The sequence below is a fragment of the Pleurodeles waltl genome, chromosome 3_1 (genome assembly GCF_031143425.1).
Source record: "Pleurodeles waltl isolate 20211129_DDA chromosome 3_1, aPleWal1.hap1.20221129, whole genome shotgun sequence".
NCBI classification, from domain to species: Eukaryota; Metazoa; Chordata; class Amphibia; order Caudata; family Salamandridae; genus Pleurodeles; species Pleurodeles waltl.
In genome coordinates this window covers 1749053620-1749074540 of record NC_090440.1, presented here as the reverse complement: position 1 = coordinate 1749074540, position 20921 = coordinate 1749053620, and the positions used below count along the sequence as shown (strand labels likewise).

At 46.4% G+C, this 20921-nt stretch overlaps 1 protein-coding gene across 1 annotated transcript in view; it reads left to right on the top strand.

The window, feature by feature from the left end:
* Window positions 1-20921, top strand: part of UNC80 (unc-80 homolog, NALCN channel complex subunit) — a 2774722-nt gene that overhangs the window by 1197874 nt on the left and 1555927 nt on the right. Inside the window, exon 28 of the mRNA XM_069225668.1 lies at window positions 13200-13400. Coding sequence (XP_069081769.1) covers window positions 13200-13400 — 201 coding nt within the window. The remainder of the gene's footprint in view (window positions 1-13199; window positions 13401-20921) is intronic.

The window sequence follows — 20921 nt, the reverse complement described above, 5'->3', positions numbered from 1 at the left end:
TGGCATTGGTATCTCACCCCAGTCAGCTTCTACTCAAGTATCCAACGCAACTATCCTGCCCCTTTGAGCATATTTCCCAAAATACCCCATTGTATTATATTGTCCACTCTCATGTTATAGACATGTGTGTCTTCTTTTCTGTCTTTCTTGCCACTTCCAAAGTTAATTAGATAATCTGTTCTTGTAGAAATTAAAAGTAAAGTATCTAGACAATTCTTTTGCTTGTAAGACAGTTTCACCAAAATAACAGATGTACATACAATTCTTCTCCTGTAGTTAGTCCACCTAGTTCATTGGTCTCGAATGCTGGCATGTACCTGCATTCCAGTTTTCCTAAAATCAACACTTTATTTCAACCTATTATTATCCTAGAGACAGTATCAATTATCAAACAACTTAGAAAGTCCACATTACACTCATGGAACCTCTTGGAATGGTGTGGCAAAGGGTAGCTGTGATCTCCAGTCTTTATGGTTCTCATACGCTATAATATTATCATATGAGCTTGTAAAGTTTTGCTCCCTTGCACCAAACACAGTGCTCATAACCTTGCTTTTAATTAAACAGATGCAATTACAAATATTTTAAATCATCTTAGAGATGACATTGAATATCACATTACCTTACTTATTTGACAGAGATGACTATGAATGTAGCATCATTATTTGGTTTGATAAAGTGTTGTTAGTATTGTTTGATTATAATTCATTTCTGGCTATTGTTATTGATCATTATGAATAGTGTGAGGTCATAAACATTGCATTGGGTGAGCTAGTTATGGTTTATAAGGCTGTGGTGTGAGTTATGGATTCTCATGTGAACATAACTTATAACTTCCAGTGCTTTTTTAGTTTAAGTTCGTAACCAAACTGCACTTTAACTCTGTTTTAGGAGAATTTCTAAGGATTATTTAGCATATGCTAAGATGTTATAACAAAGACATCCAAATTTTCACATTAACCTATGTTTTTCTGTGACTTTCTTGGTTTTTCTCTTCCTTTTATGCATAATGTATGTGGCTCTAAGCCTGAAAGGGCATTGTTTTGACTTAAACTGTGTGTTCCTTTGTGTCTGGACAAAGCTATACCTCTCTGACAAGCTCTAATAAAAGAAAAACATGAGTTGGGCTACCTTTATTAATTCTAGGTTGGCCTGGAGGGCATTTTGGCAATCTAAAGTTGTAATACTGTTCCTTGAATGGTAAAAGGTTATTGTCATTTTTCACCTCGGTGTGGATAGCACTAGCTAATCCTGTGCTTAAAGACATTTTTCCAATACAGGAAAAGGCTTTGCTACTTTTTTACCTCAGAATGGATGGCACTATGCTAATCCTGTGCTTAAAAACTCTCCTAGAAAAACAGGGAGCAGATTGTGAGAGCTGGTGGTGCTGTAGAGTGCTAATAACTGCTCTCTACCTAAATCCTTTTAAACTACCCAAGATTCCCTACTATCTTTTTTGCATATTTTATGCAGCTCTTCAAGCCTGAAAGGCATTGTTTTAAAAACAACACAGATTTGTTTAGCTTCACAAATCATTACTCACAACTGCCTAGTAAACTATAGCTCACAGACCACACACATTGCACATGATCTCCCCCTTCATGTAACAGATAATTTTACAAATGACATAAAATACTTCACTACTCACATGACAAATGACCTTACGGATAACATTTCCATTCTTTGTCAGATAAAGGATTGTGTACTGTACAACATTTCTGTGTAGATCCATAGAATAAAGGGCTTGCAAGCCCTTTGGCAGTACAAGCCTATGCACAGTCTGCAGTGTCAGTGGAAGATACACTCCCTATTTTTAACGTTTTAGGCTGCTTGGAGAACCTTATGGATAATTTGGTCTTGATAATAACATGTATGTGAACAAAGCACACATTTTTTGCAAGGTCAAGGCTTAGCATAAAGGTTACCAAGTTATTTCTATGCTCTTAATCAATATTCTGATTGTTCAAAACCAGGCTAGACATAGTTTGTAGCTCAGAGATCCTAATCTTAGGGATGGATCAAGAAAAGACAATGACTACCCTGACTACTATGACTTGCATTTCCTACAAAACAAGTTAAACATGTCAGAAATATAATGTTGGCTCTTCTTGTTTATTGCATAGTCAAACATTATTAAAAGTGCATTATCTTTTTCATTTATCCAAAGTATTCTCAGGCCAATTATGATACCCAACCACAAATACACATTCCTGTCAGTTATCGTTCTTAGACAATTGTAGTCCAGATTTCTTACTGCTTACAGTAATGAAGACAATTCATGTGTTACAAGTGGTAAAGAATTAGGACAAACAGCCCATCACAGAAGCTACATACTGTAGACACATTAAGTCTATACTAAAGGTGTTGCATTAACTGCTAATCAAGATCTGATGGAGGCTTCTAGCTGCAGATTCCTCACATTTGAATTCTCCCCAGGCGTTAGACTGGATCCGGAAGATTTTTCATGAGTACCCTTGCACTCAAACACCCATGCTGGAAGTGACGTCTGCTTTACCTGTATAGGAGCAACTTTGGTGGGCTGACATCAGTTTTTTTGTTTCCCCGCCAGCCAAGCGCAGATCCGTAGAGAGCTACCACTCTATTACTTTTTGACAGCATGTTTTCAATGTTTTGTGAAACCTCCTTGTGGTCTAATTCCTCCTGGTGTGTTATTTCAAAATGTCATGAAAGAAAGACAGGTTTTAAACCCTGTGGCGCCTATCACTGCACCATGTTGGTGACTGACCCACACCTCGTATGCCTGTGGTGTCTGGAGCGTGACCATGTCTCCAAGTCATGCTCCAGCTGCCAGGCCATTGTACTGAAGGCTTTGAGGGAGTGGTCCCTAAAGCTGCTCGTGGGCCAGCAGGTGGCTCCATGTCGTGCAACTCCTAGGAGGTTCTGATCCCAGTCAAGAGGAAGGTCCCAGGATCATTCCAGGAGTACGAAGTCCTCTTCATCCCACTCAAAGTCATTGGGACATTCAGGTAAGAGGAACAAGAAAAAAAGAAGTCGAAGCTTGCTTTGACCTCTCCTTGTCCATCAGCCAACGCAATGAAGGAACATTGGTGTTCAAGGCATGGTTCTTCGGAGCCAACGCCAGGTCCGACTCCATGCTGCCCCGCTTATCTGGGAGCCAGAGCAATTCCAGCTCAGATCAAAGAATTTTAAGAGGCCATGTGCATCGTTTTGGATCGGACCGAACCCTCCTGCGAGCCTTTGGGTTCAGAGAGGGATCAATTTAGCTCTGTGCCAGTAGCTCCAACCCCGGCTCTGATGGGCCCCCATGAATTCGATCATGGACCTGGACCAGTGTTGGTCATACCACGGTGATCTTCCCTGGCGCATGTCCCGACGCCGATGCTCTCGATGCCACCGGTGGAGCCAGCCCCATTGCAATCTCCAGATCCAACATGGAGCCGAAGCTACGTTGACCAATGCCAATTCCAGCGCCTCCAGGACCCTTGTGCCCTAGGTCAGTGCCTCAGCCTTATTTTAAAGGGCTAGGCCTTGAAGAAGAAAGGGTGGAGTTAGTGGACCCTTTAGAATACCAGTTAGAATAGCAGGGCATGGACTAGTGTGGGAAACTGGGTGATACTAGTGGGCTGGACATGTCTCCAGATACCGGCATGCTTTCTTTCCCTGCTTTGGCTACGGAGGAGAGAGTTACCTATGCTGTGGTGGTGAAGAGGGTGGCTGAAGTCCTGGCCCTCCAGTTGCCCTCAGTGGCAATCAGGATCAACATCTTGCTAGAGGTGCTACAACTGGGAGCTTCTTCATCTGAACCCTTGCTCCCTTTCAACTGAAGCCCTCACTGACATCCTACTGGGAACCTGGTTATTGGAAAATTGATTATTGGTAAGGGCAGGTAAGGACCTACACTTATCAATAGGCCACTAACTTCCACCTAGGTCCAGTTAGGTCTCAATAAATTAAACCCAGCTCAGCCCTTGGTAGCTTGGCAACGAGCGACACGGCTTAACTTAGGAGACAAAGCGTAAAGCATTCAAGTATAACAAAACAGTAATTAAATAAAACACAGGAAACAGTTAGAAAATCCAAAACCAATTTATAAGAATAGGAAATATTTTTATCTTTAAAATGATACAAAAACTAATAAAATCAGATAAAGGGAACCAGAAATATGAATTTCTAAAGAATTAGGGGGTCATTCTGACCCTGACGGGCGGCGAAGGCCGCCCGCCAGAGTTCCCCCCTCCGAAATACCGCTCCACGGTCGAAAGACCGCAGAGGGTATTCTAAGTTTTTCCCTGGGCTGGCGGGCGGTCGCCAAAAGACCGCCCGCCAGCCCAGGGAAAAACTCCCTTCCCACGAGGATGCCGGCTCGTAATCGAGCCGGCGGAGTGGGAAGGTGCGACGGGTGCTGTTGCACCCGTCGCGTATTTCACTGTCTGCCAAGCAGACAGTGAAATACTCGTAGGGGCCCTCTTACGGGGGCCCCTGCAGTGCCCATGCCCCAGGGGCCCCGCGACCCCCCCTACCGCCATCCGGTTCCCGGCGGGCGGACCGCCGGGAACTGTATGGCGGTAGGGGGGGTCGGAATCCCCTCGGCGGCGCAGCTAGCTGTGCCGCCTTGGAGGATTCAAAAGGGCGGCGGTACACTGGCGGGAGACCGCCAGTGTTGCCGGTCTGACCGCGGCTTTACCGCCGCGGTCAGAATGCCCTGCGGGGCACCGCCGGCCTGTCGGCGGTGCTCCCGCCGACCCTGGCTGACCCCCTTAATGCCTTTTAGTGCATAGAAACGAATAGTGCCTATCTGGTCATCTGGTTGTGCCTCAACTGGGGCAAAGTCAAAGTTTAATTCCGACCACAATGGAGCCCTCCTCGGTACAGCAAGCGGGAAGGCTCGGTCAAAAGTTTAAGTTTGGACTTAGTCATTTTCTTGAAGATTTCCTACTGGGGACCAAGTCGCCAGACCAGTCCGACCCTTGGAGGCCTTCCTCAGGTACGTGTCGCAGGAGCACTCAGTGGAGATTTCCACGTTCGGACGTTGACAATTTTTCGAGATGAAAATCCTTCGACCGGGGCAAACCCGAATCTTGATCCGACGTCCCTGGAGCCCTCTTCGGATACACTGCCTGGAAGGTCCCAGTCAACTTCCTACGTTCGGACTTAGTCACTTTCTCTGAGATTTTCTTCACCGGGACAAACCTGCAAGTCAGGCCAGGTCGCGGTAGAGGCAAGCCAGCAAGAGTTGCCGTGGCGGGTCTGTCCCTTTATGGAGCTTTTTCCCAAAAGTTCTCCAAACTCCTCCAAACTTTTGGATTTTCTTCCAGAATGTTCCTTTGGTGTCCACAGCTCACCCCAAGGTTCCAGAAGCTCTGAGTTGCTCCTTGAGGATGTGGACTACTACTCCCAGAATGCATCTGGCGCAAGCTCCATATTGGCCACTGGACAGTGGTCTGCTGGTCAGTTTCTTCAGGAGTTGGTGCAGGGGACTCTGGTTAGCAATTTTTCACCTGTAGCAAACAGGGAGTCCTTCCTTGAACTAGATGAAGCCAGGCAAAGTCCTTCTTGTAGTGGAGCCCAAGCATGCAGCTGGTGCAGTCCTTCAGAGTGCAGTGTCTAGGTGCAGATCAGGGGTCCAGCAGGGCAGTCATTCTTTTTCTGACGTCCTTCCTTGTTCAGATCTGGTGGGGAACTGAGGTGTTGGTGCAGCTCTGCCCTACTTATCTTTGCTCCTGGGTTCTCCAATCAGATGCAGGGTCCTTTCCCCTGTGATGACCACTTCCTGGGAAATGTGCCAAAAATCAATCCCTGGGAGCAACATTCTTCAAAAATCCATCCATCATGGCTGAAACTGATTTTTGGAGGTTACATCTGGCTGAGTCCACCCACTGGTGTGGCTAAAAATCTTTAACACACCCCTCTCCTGCCCTCTCCTAATCTAATCAAGAGGGCACCTAATTGTCTGGGTTTGCAGGATGTGAGGGAGGTGCTGGGTTGCTCCAAATGTCCTTCTCTGCTTTTGAAGACCAGTTTGGCAGCCCTCCCCCTTCCTGCTTCTCCATCTGCTGAGGGGAGTTCTCCTCCCCTAGGCACATCTCTTTGTGTTCAGCCCAGGCCACTTCACACCTCATCAAGGCAGCCTGGCCAGACTGCCAGAGGCTGGCCAATCAGAGAAGGGCACTACAGGGCTGAAGTTGGCAACTTTTTAGGTAGAGTTTAAAACTCTTTATCTGAACAAGTTATAATAAATCCAACAACTGTGAGTTGTGGGATTTATTATAACAATTCATTTGCTACCAAACATGAGGTATTTGACAGTTAAGGTGACTTTGTTAATTAAAATAAAGTCTCTGATTTTAGCCTATGGAGGCCATTCACTACGGTGAGGGGCAAACAAATCTGGCTGTTTTACCTCACCAGGGCTAATAAAACTATTTCTATAAGGTCCCTGCTTATAGCTACATGGCACCCACCCTAGAGACACATAGAGCACACCTTAGGGGTGCCTTTTATGTAACAAATAAGGTAGTTTAAGACTTATTGGGCCGCTATTCCCACACATTGTGGGGTGCGCTTGTGCATGTGCTGCCACAGGTCCCGAAGGAGGCACGGGCCATTCTCTCACAAATAGTTAATGATGGGAGAGATGCTGCCAAGTTCACTATCCACTGTGGTTTCGACATGGCCGACTCACTGGGCAAAGCGGTTTCAATGACAGTGGTGCTCAGATGCCACACCTGGCTGAGAACATCTGGCTTTTCAGGGGATGTCCAGGCTTCCCTCATGGACATGCCCTTTGATGGAAATTGCCTCTTCTGAGGCAAGGCACACTCAGTGCTGGAGCGCTTTAAGGACTCACAGACTAAGGCCAAGTCCTTGGGCCTCTCAGTCTGCCTTTCGCTTCTTTCGTGCCTACGGAAGGGGCTTCCAACCACGCCAACTCTATTCCAGCCACTGGCCCGCACAAGCTTCCCAGTCTCTACATGTACAAGGGTGCGTTTCCAACCTATCCCGTGGGTCGAGTAGCCGCCACCACCTCCCCAGCAACTGTAGCCTCCAAACCCTTCTAATCTTGGCCTTTTAGATCACAGTTGGTGGCAGAATCCGTGATCATCTTCACCACTGGCAGTCTATAACATCAGACGGGTGGGTTCTACAGATTGTTCGGAGGAGCTACTCCATCCCCTTCAAAACCACTCCTTCCTCCATTCCTCCAGCTGACAACCAACTGACAGAGTATCATTTGTCTTTGCTCTGCGTGGAAGTCACAGCTCTCTTATCTTCTCTGCCAGATATACAAAGTGGCGCAATGCATGCTTTGCTCCACTTTGTAACCCTTTGTGTTACATTATGCCTGTGTCAGGCATAATGTATGCAAAGGGGTGCTCCCCCGTTAGGCGGGGCCGAAAAAATGGCACGAAGAAATCAAAGGCACTTTTAATGCCTGCTCAGAGAAGGCGTTAAAAAGGAGGCACACCACTGGGCTTTGCAGGATCAGCATCAAAATTGTTGACGCTAGTCCTGCAAAGCTCTGAACTTTAACTCTAGTTTCCCTAACTACAGCCGTAATGTGCCATACCTTAGATACAGCATACACATAGGGCCTGATTCTAACTTTGGAGGACGGTGTTAAACCGTCCCAAAAGTGGCGGATATACCACCTACCGTATTACGAGTCCATTATATCCTATGGAACTCGTAATACGGTAGGTGGTATATCCGCCACTTTTGGGACGGATTAACACCGTCCTCCAAAGTTAGAATCAGGCCCATAGTGTCATTAGGGGGGCGCTAAGGGGCGCAAGGAAAGTGGCGCTGCACTGGGTTCAGCACTACTTTACTTAAATCAGGCCTTAAGGCCCAAAGAAAGATGTCCCTTACACTGCAGTTAGCTTGCAGAGCAGGGAGGGTCGGTTAGGAACCTGCAGAAAAATAGAGTCTCTACCAGATAATACGTTATCAAAGGTAAGTAACTTGTTCATCTGATAGAGACTTCTGCCCATAGGTTTATTACCTTAGAATAGATACCCAAGCAATGCCTTCCTGGATGTGGATCTGCGAAGTCCATTTTAAATCAAAAAGTCCTGCAGGATCAAACGGGTAAAGTGCCTTTGTGATGAACCTGACTGTCCAGACAGTAGTGGTAGGTAAACATGTGCTAAGATGCTTGCTGCTTGACAGATTTCCATGACAGGGACTCCATGGGTTAATGCAGTAATGCGGCCTTAGCTTTGGTGGGATGAGCATTCAACCCTCAGGGTGTTGCTTCCTGTCAAAGCATAGCAGATCTTGATGCAGAGCACTATCCAGAACCTTCCCTTTCTTAGCTCCTACATACAACACAAAGAGTTGATCGTTCACCCGGAAATGCTTTGTGTGATCAAGGTAGAACAACAACTCTCTTTTTAGGTTCACATGGTGAACTTTCCTCCTCTTTGAAAGGGTTAAACAAAGCAAAGAAGGAAGGCAGGAGGTTGTTCTGGTCTACATGGAAGAGAGTCACAACCTTTGGAAGGAAGGATAAATGTGCCCAGAGGACCAGCTTGTCTGGGTAGAAGGTGGTAAAGGGAGGGTGCGCCAATAGGGTGCACCAATTTGCCGGGCCTCCTGGCTGATATTATGGCCACTAGAAAAGCAGTTTTGATGTTCAATATCCCAAGAGGGCAATTGTGAAGAGGCTCAAAGGGTGCCCACATCAAGAATGTGAGATCCAGATTTAGATCCCACTATGTCATGATGAATGTCCTCTAGGGGGAAACATTGTGCAATCCTTTAAGAAACCGAGCCACAGCTGGTGAGTCAAATAGAGAAGACTTGTCCGGCAGCCACAAATATGTGGAAAAGGCTGATACATAACTGTTAACTGTGCCCAGAGCAGGACCCTGCTAGGCCAATGATAGAACAAACAAAAGAACCTTAGAAAAAGGTGAAAAAAGAGGGTTGATGTTGTAGGGAATCACACCATAGCATACATTTATCCCAGCGGCAAGTGAATACAGACTTGGTGGAGGGACATCTGTCTGCCAGAACAACATAACAGACTTCGGGTGGAAGATTGAAAGCTGTCAACGGTTGCCGCTCAATTTCCACACATGAAGGTGAAGGGTGTGCAGGTTCGGTGCAGAGACCTCTCCTGTTGCTGTGACAAACATCCTTTTGAAGAGGCAGTCTGATCGGAGGAACGATGGTCATGCTCAGCATCTCGGGATACCAGACTCTCCATGCCCAATCTGAAGCCACAGGAATAACTTTGCGCTAGTCTTAGCTTATCTTCTTGAGTGGCGAGTCTAGGATATCCAGTCTATGATACCGTGTTTCAGCCTCTATCCTGGGTTTCGGTGGGACTGACTCTGAGGCTGCTGGGCCTCATGGCCTACTGCATCCTGTTAGTGACACATGCCAGATAGCATTTGCTATTTCTGCAGTGGAATATGAAGTTCCAGGGGGCGCAGCATCAGGGGAATCTCTCTGACATGGTCCAGATCTTGAAGGGAACTGCAAAGGACCAGCAGTGGTGGCTAAAGAACTACAATTGGGTCAGAGATATACTCCCCTGTCCCTTCCCCAACCACATCTCACAGGAGTGATGGATGCGTCATTTCTGGCATGGGGTGGCCACCTGGGAGAGGTGGAGGTCAGAGGGATGATCTCCAGCGGAATCCGGACTCCACATCCACATGCTGAAGCTCAGTGCGGTCCAACTAGCATTCCCATCAAGGGAAGGCTTGTGCAGGTGTTCCTGGACAACACCACTGCCATATGATCCTGCAACAAACATGGCAGGGTGGGGTTGTGAGCCCTCCGTCAAGAGGCTCTGCTCCTCTAGATATGGCTGGCACATCAGGGCATATCCCTGGTGGTTCAACATCTGGCAATTTCCCTGAATGCCAGAGCGGACGACCTCTGCCGTCAATGCTTAGTGGATCACTAATGGCGTCTACATCCGGAGGTGGCGCAAGGTCTCTTGTGACAGTGGGGACAGCCTTGAAAAGATCTGTTCGCCTCTGCCAAGAATGTACAATGTCAGCAGTTTTGCGCGCTGGAGTTCCCAAGGAAGCACTCACTCAGAAATGCTTTTCATCTCAGGTGGAGCTTAGGCCTCCTGAACGCCTTTCCTCCCATACCACCTCTGCCCAGAGTTCTCAGGAAGATCACAAACGACCGCTCCCAAATCATCCTCGCGGCTCCGGACTGGGCACGGAGAAGCTGGTATTCCAAGCTACTAAACATGTACGAATCCTCCGATGAGCCTGCCTCTTTTGGAGGATCTTCTGTCACAGCAGCAGGGGAGGTTCCTCCACCCGAAACTGTCATCTTTCTGCCTTCTTGCATGGAGATTGAGCGTCAGCAGCTGACAGATTCCAACCTTCCTTGAGAAGTCTGCAATGTTATTTTGGCAGCCGGGCGCCCCTTCACCAAAATGGTATGTTCCTGCCGGTGGAAGCGATTTATATCACATTATAGAGAAAAGTATATTGATTGCCTTTCTGCTTCCCTTCCTGATATCTTTCTTTTTCTCCTCACGCTTTCCCAGCAGGGTTTCTGCTTTGAAACTCTGAAGTGTTATCATTCTGCTCCTTCTGCCCTTTGGCAGCTGCCTGACAAATCTCTAGTGTACAGAGATTTTTAAAGGTTCTTGTTCATATGTTTCACCTTTCTCCCTTCATCATGTCTCAGTGGGACCTTAACTTGGTTCTCACATTCTTGATGTGCGCGCCCTTCAAGCCTCTTTACAACTGTCCCCTCAGGCTGCTCCCCATCAAAACAGGTTTTTCTTATGCTGATTAAATCAGGTGGGGGGTGAGTGAGCTGCAGGCTTTATCTTACTAGCCTCTGTTTGTATCCATGTTTCTAGACAAACTGGTGCTTTGCACTAGGGCCTCTTTCCTGTTGAAAGTGGTAACAGCATTTCATGTGGGCCAATCTGTCACCTTGCCCACCTTTTACCTTCCTCCACATCCCTTTAGAGGAGGAGAAACGCCACTGTCTGGACCCAAAAAGCGTTGTCGTTCTATCTTGGTCAAACAAAAGAGTTCTGGGTAGACAACTCCTCGTGGGGCATGTTGGAGTAAAGAAAAGTGGGGAAATGGACCAGATCTCGATAAGACGATCTCCAATCAAAATATTCTATGCAGTGGCGAAAAAGCTGCCTCCTGCAGGCTTACGGGGATCATTCCACCAGAGCTAAAGCTGTGACCACTGCATTAGCATGTGGAGGTCTAGTCCTGGACACCTGCCAGGCAGCAATGTAGGCATCCCTGCACACATTTACCAAGCACTACTGCCTTGACTGTCAATTCCGCTGGGACAGGCACTTAGCCCATTTTGTCCTTCAGGACTTCCTAGTTTATATTTGCCTGCAGACCCACCACCAGGTATGGTATTGCTTGGGTATCTATTCAGAGGTCAAGAATCTGAGGCTCGAAGTCTCTATCAGATGAACAAGTTACTTACCTTCGGTAATGCACTATCTGGTAGAGACAATATCTAGCTGCAGATTCCTTGCCGACCCACCAACCCACCCTTCCGTTTCTGTGGACAAATTTCTAGGGTCAGGGATGATCCTTTTCAGGGCCCTAGTCTGTACACACCAGTTTCACTGCTTTTCATGGCACTGTACTTTTGGCATGGAAAGTCATGAAAAGTAAATGCCACCAGCGTGCTGATGTAGCACCTATATAGTTGAAGCAGACTTCACTTCTGGCACGGATACTGCAGCACAGAGCCAACAGACACCACCTACTGGCGCGCAGGGGTATTCCCGAAAAATCTCCTGGATCCATTCTGACGACTGGGGAGAATTCAAAGGTAAAGAATCCACAGGTATGTATTTTATGTACCAAATAATGCCTTACTCAGAGGCTATGGGCCACACAGATTATTCAACTCCAACAACTACTGTAAACTGGTTCCTCTCACAGCCAGACAATCATTATTTGGGTACAGTGGCGAGAAGCATTGTGAGTCAAGTTCTGAAAATGTGCTAGTGAACATATACAAATACACAAAGAACTGTCTGCGATTGCATTAAAAAATAAAACAGTTCTATTCTATATAAGCATTTTTTCTAAATTGATTAAGATGCTGAAGAGCTTTGCTGTAGCACCATGACTGTACCTATTGTGATGGTGATCTATAATGTCCTTCAGGCAGCCTGTTTGTTTTTTTTATAAAAAAACTCTTATATGTTACATTTGTGTTACATTACTGTCAGAACTCACAATATTTGAGGTAACATCACTGCATCACAGCTTTGTCACAATTCATCTGATTGAAAATTGCAGAACAGTTACTTGGAAAGCAGTTATTGCCTTTTCTAGAAATTACAGATAGCATATCTCCCTAAAATAATGAAAATAAATAGTAATTCCTCAAAATCAGTTTTGCTAATGGCTCTTTTATCAGTACCTTCCCCTCTGGAAAGGTGTCTACATGGTCATCAGTTCTATGTATATCATATGCCCTAGGTACAAATCATATCACATATTGTATGCCCTGTTTTAAAGATTTTTTTCAGTTAAACAATCACCCTACACTGGAGATGAAACAGTCTTTTTGATGCGCATTGAAGACTCCATTTTGTGCAGTTTTTGAACCCATGTTCCATATGATTGATGTACAATTCTGTTCCTCCTCCTGAGGTTAAGTAAAAATGTCTCAAACAACGTGTGTGCCTTTTATGGACTTTTCAGTAGGAAAGCAATAAAACCAAATTAGCTACCAGTAATGATTGCAAAATACTATAAAAGGTTGTTTAAACATACTATAAAAGGTTGTTTAAACATATGAATATGTAGCACATCCAATGCTGGAAAACAGTGCGAGGAGTGAGTAAACCTTTCATTATCAAAGTGAGGTAAACACCAACACTTTTATAAATACTTAAGTCATGTGTTCCTAGATTCCCTTTTGTGTTCACTAAAGGTGTATAACTCGTTGTGAGGCTAATAAATAATTGTGTTGTGATTAAATACAGTGTAAAATGTGCATGACGTTCCAGGTTGGAAGGCAGCATAAACGATTGAGAGGCATGAACCAGGTAAGTATTTAGAAACTAGATGGAAATGCAATATTCCAAGAACCATGCTTTGAATACTGAGTATATTGTAAATATATAAGAGTAGAAAAAGATTAGCACATCATCATCCATGTTTAAAACAAAAGCATACAAGGGAAGAATGGTACTCTGGAAATCACTTGTAAAGAAACTACATTTTTAAAATTTTCAGGTGATGATACTGTTGTGCAACCAGCAAAGTTTCATCTGTACACATGTCGACTACTGTCACCCGCACTGTTACCTTCACCACAGTCGTTCCTGTGCTCGCTTGGTCCGTGCCATAAAGCTGCTATATGGCGACACAGTAGATTCACTGAAAGATGACAACATGCCAGGGAACCTGGGCTTCAGGGGCAAAAAAACAAAAGAGGTAAGTATTTTTTAATACTTTCAATTAATAAACACCATTGCTGTCATATATTTTGTGTTAACCAAAAAAAATAGCTTTGATGAGCTATATTGTTTAGATGTTAACATAGTGAACCTTTATTGTTTTTTTGTGTGTATATTTCTCATTGACATTGTTGGTGTACAATGCATATGTATTTCAGCATACATCTGAGTGCCGAGAATGTGCTGAAGCCTCTTTTTCATACTGAGACCAGGCATTAAAAGCCTTCACATTAGACAAGTAATTTCCAACTCTTACAGAGAATGCTGGTTGCTCACCCCCTGGTTCGTGTTAAGCTGTCTTTACCAGATCCTTGATGAGAAAATGGCACAGTCAAGAATCTCCAATTGCTGAGACCATGATACAAATCCCCATTCTGAATGAATGGGTTGTTGATAGATAGAAGCTTTGGTTACGAAAACGGCACACATTAGAGGCTGGAGAGAGAGATATGTTATGTAATACCAGTCAGCATATAACACAAGATAGCATGCTCTGGTCTACAAAGGTAGAAGGTGTGGCCTTTGTACATCAGATTAAATAAAGAGCACATTTGCATAAGCAGTACTTTTCCATAACAGTTACCTTGGATTTGGAAGAAAAGTATTTTGCTTGACTGTCTGCAAGGAGAAGAACCCAGGAGAGTTAGGGAATATAAGGCAGTCCCAGGCAACATAGGTAGTATCAGGGGGAAGGTTGGTTAAGGAGTGAGAATGGTGCTTTGGGACCCCTGACAGACAAAGCCCGCCTCTGTACAGCACATCTGGGAATGGTCTGCTAATGCCCATTACAGAGCTGATGGCCGTGTGAGGAATAAGGTATACCTTGTGTGAGCAGCAATGAGAGAGAACATAAAGTTGGATACTATTTTAGTACAACTGGACATTATAGAAATCTAAAATGCTTTACCTGATTATACAGTTGTACATAATATAATGTAATGGTGTATAAAATAAGGCATACAATCAATATAAAAACTTTGAAAAAATGACAGCATAAAAACAAATAATCACACACACATTTGTCCACTATTGTAATGTACATCAATTCAAATGTTTTGAATATCCCCTCATTTTTATTACGTTAAAGCTCTCAGCATTCTTTATCAAATATTATAATCTATTGACATCATATGGCGGTGTCATTGGCCCATACAAGCTTTTCCATTGCATTCTAATCACATGCCTTCTCTCTCTAGCTCCCTTTTGCTAACTCCTTTGAGAGGTAAGAATTGGAATGGTGTTTGATGCACTTTATCAGTTTTTAATTTCAGTCTGTCTTCAGACTCATCTGATATGAACCTATTTAGAATAAGCTTTAAACCTTTTTATTTTATTATGATTTTAGGCTGCACTAAGAAGCGACATGAAGTAGTATTGTGCTATATAAACTGAAATGATAATATTTGTCACAGCTGGTGGTTAGAGATGTTCTCGCCAATGAAGAACATTTTCTATGCAAAGAAAGGAGTCTTTGGGAACTAGCAATCCCTCTTATATCAATCTTAGGCTATCCTGTTTTAGGTTTAAACATATAATAAATGATAAAATCCCACCAAAAGGGAAACAGAACTCATCATATTTTACTGATAAGCATCTGCACAACCACAGACTAAAATGCCATCTAAAGGAAGGAAAGTGAGAATGAGTCATTTATATTTCTTTCTGACGGGGCCAACGATATGTAAATTTGTCATACATGGTAGCAGCAAAAAGCACTGGTCTAAGATTATTCTGTTTGGGTTTCTTGTTTAGGGAGGTCACTTAAATATTGCTTCTTTTTCCCTTTTTTTCCTCCTGTTTTGTGTGCTTAGATTAAAGGTGCAGTGTTTAGAAGAATATTTTAGGTATGATCTAAATATATACTGTAGAGAATATGGAAATATTAAAATCACATTCAACCTTTTGGCAGTGTTCAATCCTTTCACTGATCGATGAAATGTCTGTGTTATAAGACTCTAGGCCAACATGTACTCATTTCTCAGACACCGCATGGGTAAAACACGTTGATACCTCAGACCTCTTTTCTAAGCAGTCAGTAAGGATAGCAGATCACCTACCAAAAAATATTCAGTTTAAGGTGTAGTGACAGGTAACTGTGTAAAGAGTGCTGTCACTATGCACAATCGATAGTGATGAAAATATAGCACAAGACTTTCCTGAGAGTTACAAAATTCATAGCTGCAAGGTATCCCATTGTTTTGTGTGATACCCTCGGCTAGCCTAGGCTTTTTACCCAGCATCACATCATTAACTGGATTTTTGAACCCATAGTTACAATGTTATCAGTATAGTTCCAAGTCCCAGAATACAATGTGATGTATGTTAAAAGGCTTAATGGCTTAATGTGAGACATTTGTGAATGGGACACTTGGCAGCTATGAATGTCCGCAAAACAGCAGCACCACTTTATATAGTCAGAACAGAGTGCAGAAAAGCTGCGGCAAGCATGCTTAAAGCCTCAAGGCGCAAATGTACAAAAATCAGGTTTTTCGACTCACAATTTGCAACTCACAAAACCTTATGTACAACAGTGTCAATGACACTGTTTGTGAATACCCATGGGGTTGCAAATGACCTACCTCATAAATATTCATGAGGTAGGTCGCAACTTGCGACCCCATTGGAAATGGATGCACTCACACGGATGGTGGCCTGCTGGGGACAGCAGACCACCATGTCTGTGACTGCTTCTAGATAAAGCTGTGCTTTTCTTTTAAAGCAGCAAATTTTCCTTCAAGGAAAACGGGATGCATTAAAAAAAAAAGGTTTTTTTTCATTTTTTCAGAGCAGGCAGTGGTCTGTTGGACCACTGCCTACTCTGAAAATATATTTTTGCATCCATTCACAAAGGGGAAGGACTCCCCTGTGGACCCTTTCCAGTTTGACATTTTTTGAATTTGAAATTAGTGATAACTGTGATTGTTTTGTGACCGCATTCACGGTCACAAAACAATCATACATCGAACTGTGACTCGCAGTTAGAAAGGGAACGCCCATTCCTAATTACAACTTGCAAGCCTTTTTTGCGATTTGTTAAATAGTTGACCAAATTGCAAAATTGGGTCTGTGCATTGCAAAATGCAAATCGACCCGTTTGCAACAAGAAAAAATCTTTGTACATCTGGCCCCAAGTCTGAGGTGCTTGAGAATGAAGGGCTACAAATAATCTGGTATGATTCAAAAGTTTAAAGGTTTCACGGGGCGTGGCCAAGATGGCGGCGTGAGCGGACGCGTTTCCGCGAGCTCCGCCGCCCGGGCCTCATCAAAGGCATTGTGACCCCTGCGTATTGCCTCCTGTGCGCCCCGGCTTGCTGAGGGGCGAGCGGAGACGGTGAGCGTGCAGGAGAGGAGACCCGGAGCTCGCTGGTGGGCGCACGGGGCTGGCAGTACCGGGCTGCGGCTGGGCCAGCGCGTGCTGCCTTGCGCGGCGAGGAGTGAGGCGCGCCTGGCCTCGCGGTGAGGCCTAGAGGGCCGGAGACCCTGAGGCGGCCCGGCGGGGCCACTAGAGGCATCAGAAGAGATCCGGCGACCCGGTAAGAGAGCGGAGCGGCGCGGAGACCCAGAGACTGCGGGCTGGGAGGCCTTGGCGGGCTCTGCCTCTAGGGCCTAGGTGGTCTGGGCTGGGCCTGGACCTGTGGTAGAGCCCGGATTGAGGAGGTGGCGGTGGAGCAGAGAGGACGACCTGTCCCTGGCCCCGGTGGGGTGACCTGGCTTAGTTGGAGTGGGCCCCGGTCGGCAGCATAATCGGCCTGCACTGAACTCCTCGGGGACGGAGGAGAAGGAAGAGGCCCAGTCGGCCCGGTGTTCGGGCAAGAAGGCAGCAATGTGAGCCTGCGGCCTAAAGTGGAAGGTGACATAAGACGCTTTGCTTACCTGACTTGATTAGGGGCGAATAGTCTGAGGAGGTCACTGGCGCAAGAGACGTGCCGGGTGCCTGGACAGGCTTGTGACGGAGTGGTCGGGACCTGAGGCTGACGGCCAGTACAGGAGAGGCAGTATCATGGCGTCCTCGAAAACCCGGCGGGAGCAATTGGTGAGGGACATGCTGACTAGATCCCAGCCGTCGAAAAGCGGTCCTACTGAAGGAGCAGCGGCTACAAGGGGCTGAGAGGAGGTGGACACTGACGGCAAGGCCCCAGTCACCAAAGGCTTTCTCTCTTACCTGTTTGATTCACTTCGGAGCGATCTGCAGGAGCTTCGGAGGGACATCTCCCAGGAGATGAAGGAACTGCGCACAGAGATCATGTCCCTAGGGAATAGAGTGGCGAACGTAGAGGATGGTGAGATCTCTCGAGGGGAGGAGGTTGAATGCATGCAACAGGAGATACTACATCTTCGCGAGCAGCAGGACCTTCTTCAGATCACGGTGGAGGACTTGGGGAACCGGTCACGGCGTCATAACATATGCATTAGAGGGGCCCCAATGGGAGCGGAAAAGGAGGATATTGGGGTGTTCGTCACGGAGTTGTTCCGCTCAATCTTGGGTTCTGACGAATCAAGAGAGATTATGCTGGACCGCGTTCATTGGGTGGGCCGCTCTGAGGAGCCTGGAGGTCGTCTGCCTGATATATTGGCGTGTGTCCACAACTATGGACTAAAAGAAACCATCCTACAGAGAACCCGCAACCTGTCACACGTACAGTTCCGTGAGCATAAGCTGCAGCTATTTCAGGATCTCTAGCTGCGGACATTGCAAAGGCGGAGAGACTTAAGATCTATAACAGAACATTTGCGGGCTCATGCAACGTCCTATTCCTGGGGTCACCCCTTCCGTCTTATGTTCCGATGGGAGGACCAGTGGCATCAGGTGAAGTCGTTGCCGGAGGCAAGAAGGATCCTGCGGCTGGAGGAGAATGGCAGAGAGCCCGGGGGGGCTGTGGATGAGGATGGCGACAGTCGCCCGCGGTGGCCGCGGAAGGACAGGAAGAGAAGGCAACGACGGCCTACCACGACAGAGCAGGCGCTGGAAAGACAATCAGTACTGAGTAGCTTGGCCGCCGGGACTAATGCCTAGCTGCTGGGCCGCTGGGAAATGCCGCTGAGATTTGGGGTCGTGAAAGTTTTGAATGGGGTCTTTGACCATTCTGGAGGGGCCCGGGCGGGGGAATCGCTGAATCGCTGAATCCATGGTGACGAATCCGGGTGGATCTACTGGCCCAACAAGACTTTACCTCTTTAGACTTGTGTATTAGATGACTTATTTGTTCTAAGCACCTGTTGTGCGTTAAGGTTGTGTGTAGGAGTGCTTCTACTGGAATTTCTACAGCTCCCGTCCTTGCTTGCTATCACTGTGTGGAAGACCGCTCCAATAGTGAACCTGGAATTGGTCCGATGTTAGTTGTGCTTGCAGAAGAATGTAACTGGTCTGACATCCTATGTCCTTTAAGTGTTTAAGTCTGAATGTTCGGGGACTCAATAGTCCAGCAAAGAGATTGGTGATATTGTCTGGTCTTGAGCAGTCCGGGAGTCATGTCTGTCTCCTACAGGAAACACACTTGGTGGCCAAGGATACGTATAGAATGCGTTCAAAGTGGTTTCCTAGGCAATTCTTGTCCTCAGCCCCTACGAAACATGCGGGGTGGCAATACTTCTGTCGAAGTCCTTCCCTGGTGAGGTGATTGGTAAGCTTCATGAGGTGCAGGGTAGGTTCCTGGCGCTCACGGTGCGGTTGGGGACCTTCCACTTGACTATTGCGACAATATATGCACCTAACACGCAACAAGAAACCTTTATGAGGCAGGCCATTTCACTGGTGCTAATTCTCGTGGGGGGAGACTTTAACCTAGTAATGGACAATGAGATGGATAGATCTGGACATCGTTATGGGCAGACCGGTGCGCTGACGGCAGGCGGGAGGCAGTGGCTGACTGAGTGTGGTCTGGAGGATGTTTGGAGAAAGGAGCATCCCAAGCTTAGGGACTATTCCTTCTATTCTGCGGCCTGAAAAACGTATACACTTATACACGTATTGATTTTTTTCTGGCCTCCGCGCCGTTCATCTGGGAGACCTCAATTGAGCCCCGGGCCTTGACAGACCATGCACCTATCACCCTGGAGGCGAGTCTGGATATGAGGCATGTGGAAAGCCCCAGCTGGCGCTTTAGAGACACCATATTACAGAGTAGAGTAGCGGAGGAGACGCTGAGATATGTGATAGCGGATTACCTTAGCATTAATGATGATGGAGGAGTTAGCATAGAGACCGTATGGGAGGCCCTGAAGGCGGTGGTGCGGGGGGAGGTGATGTCCCTAGTGGCTAAAGATAATAAAACACGAAAGGAACAGAGAAGCAGTGCTCGAGGAAAAAGTGGCGGCTCCAGAGCACTGGTGCACCTAGAGTGTGGCGGGAGCTGGAGAGAGAGCGATAGCAGCTGAAATGGCTGGACTGGGATAGGGCCGAATATGCGATAGCAAGGCTCAAACATAAGTACTACATTGAAAGTAATAGGTGTGGGAAGCTTCTAGCACACCGGCTTAGGGCGCAGCGCTCCGCAGCGGCCATAAAAGTGATACGCTCCCCTTCTAAGGGGGAGTGCACACTGATGACCAACTGGCAGAGGTGTTTGCTGAGTACTATAAGGGGTTATATTCCGCGGATGAGAGGTGTGATGCGGATCCGGTTGCCTTTCTGGCGGATAGTACAATCACTCCACTTGGAGAGCACGAGGCATCCTCGTTGGATCAGCCTATAAGAATAGATTAGGTTATTTCTGCGATAGCACGTCTAAAAAACGGGAAGTCGCCTGGCCCTGATGGCTTTACGGCACTCTTTTATAAAACGTTCTGTCCAGAGTTGGCTCCGGTCTTGGCAAGGCTCTTCAACTCCTTTCGGGTATCCGGGGCTCTCACGCCCAGCATGCTGGAGGCTACCATTATGGTTATTCATAAACCCGGGAAAGATCCGGAAGATTGTGCCTCATATAGGCCTATTTCGCTTCTGAATATTGACGCTAAGTTGTTTACGGGTATCCTAGTTCACCGCCTCAATCCCTATATACCGGGCCTTATCGATCTGGATCAGGCGGGCTTTATACCCCACTGACTGCATTTAATAGACAAAACTGGCAGATCGCGCAGAGAGGCGCTCCTCCTTTCTATCGATGCAGAGAAGGCATTTGATAGAGTCCATTGGCCCTATCTCTTTCAAGTGTTGGGGCGCTATGGGTTGGGACCGGGGTTCAGGACCTGGATCCAGTGCATCTATCGTTCGCCCAAGGCTGCGGTACGAGTCAATGGAACCCTGTCCTTGCCATTCTCTGTTGGACGTGGAACACAGCAGGGATGTCCGCTCTCCCCGCTGCTATTTGCGTTGTATATGGAACCCTTTGCGCAGCGCCTCCGTGATAATCCCCTAGTCAATTTGGGGGCGAACATCACCTTATTAGTCTCTGTGCGGATGATGTGCTCCTCACCCTCGCGGAGCCCTTGGTATCGCTTCCGGCTCTGATGGTAGCTCTGGAGGAGTTTGAGCAGGTCTCTGGATTCCGTGTGAATATGC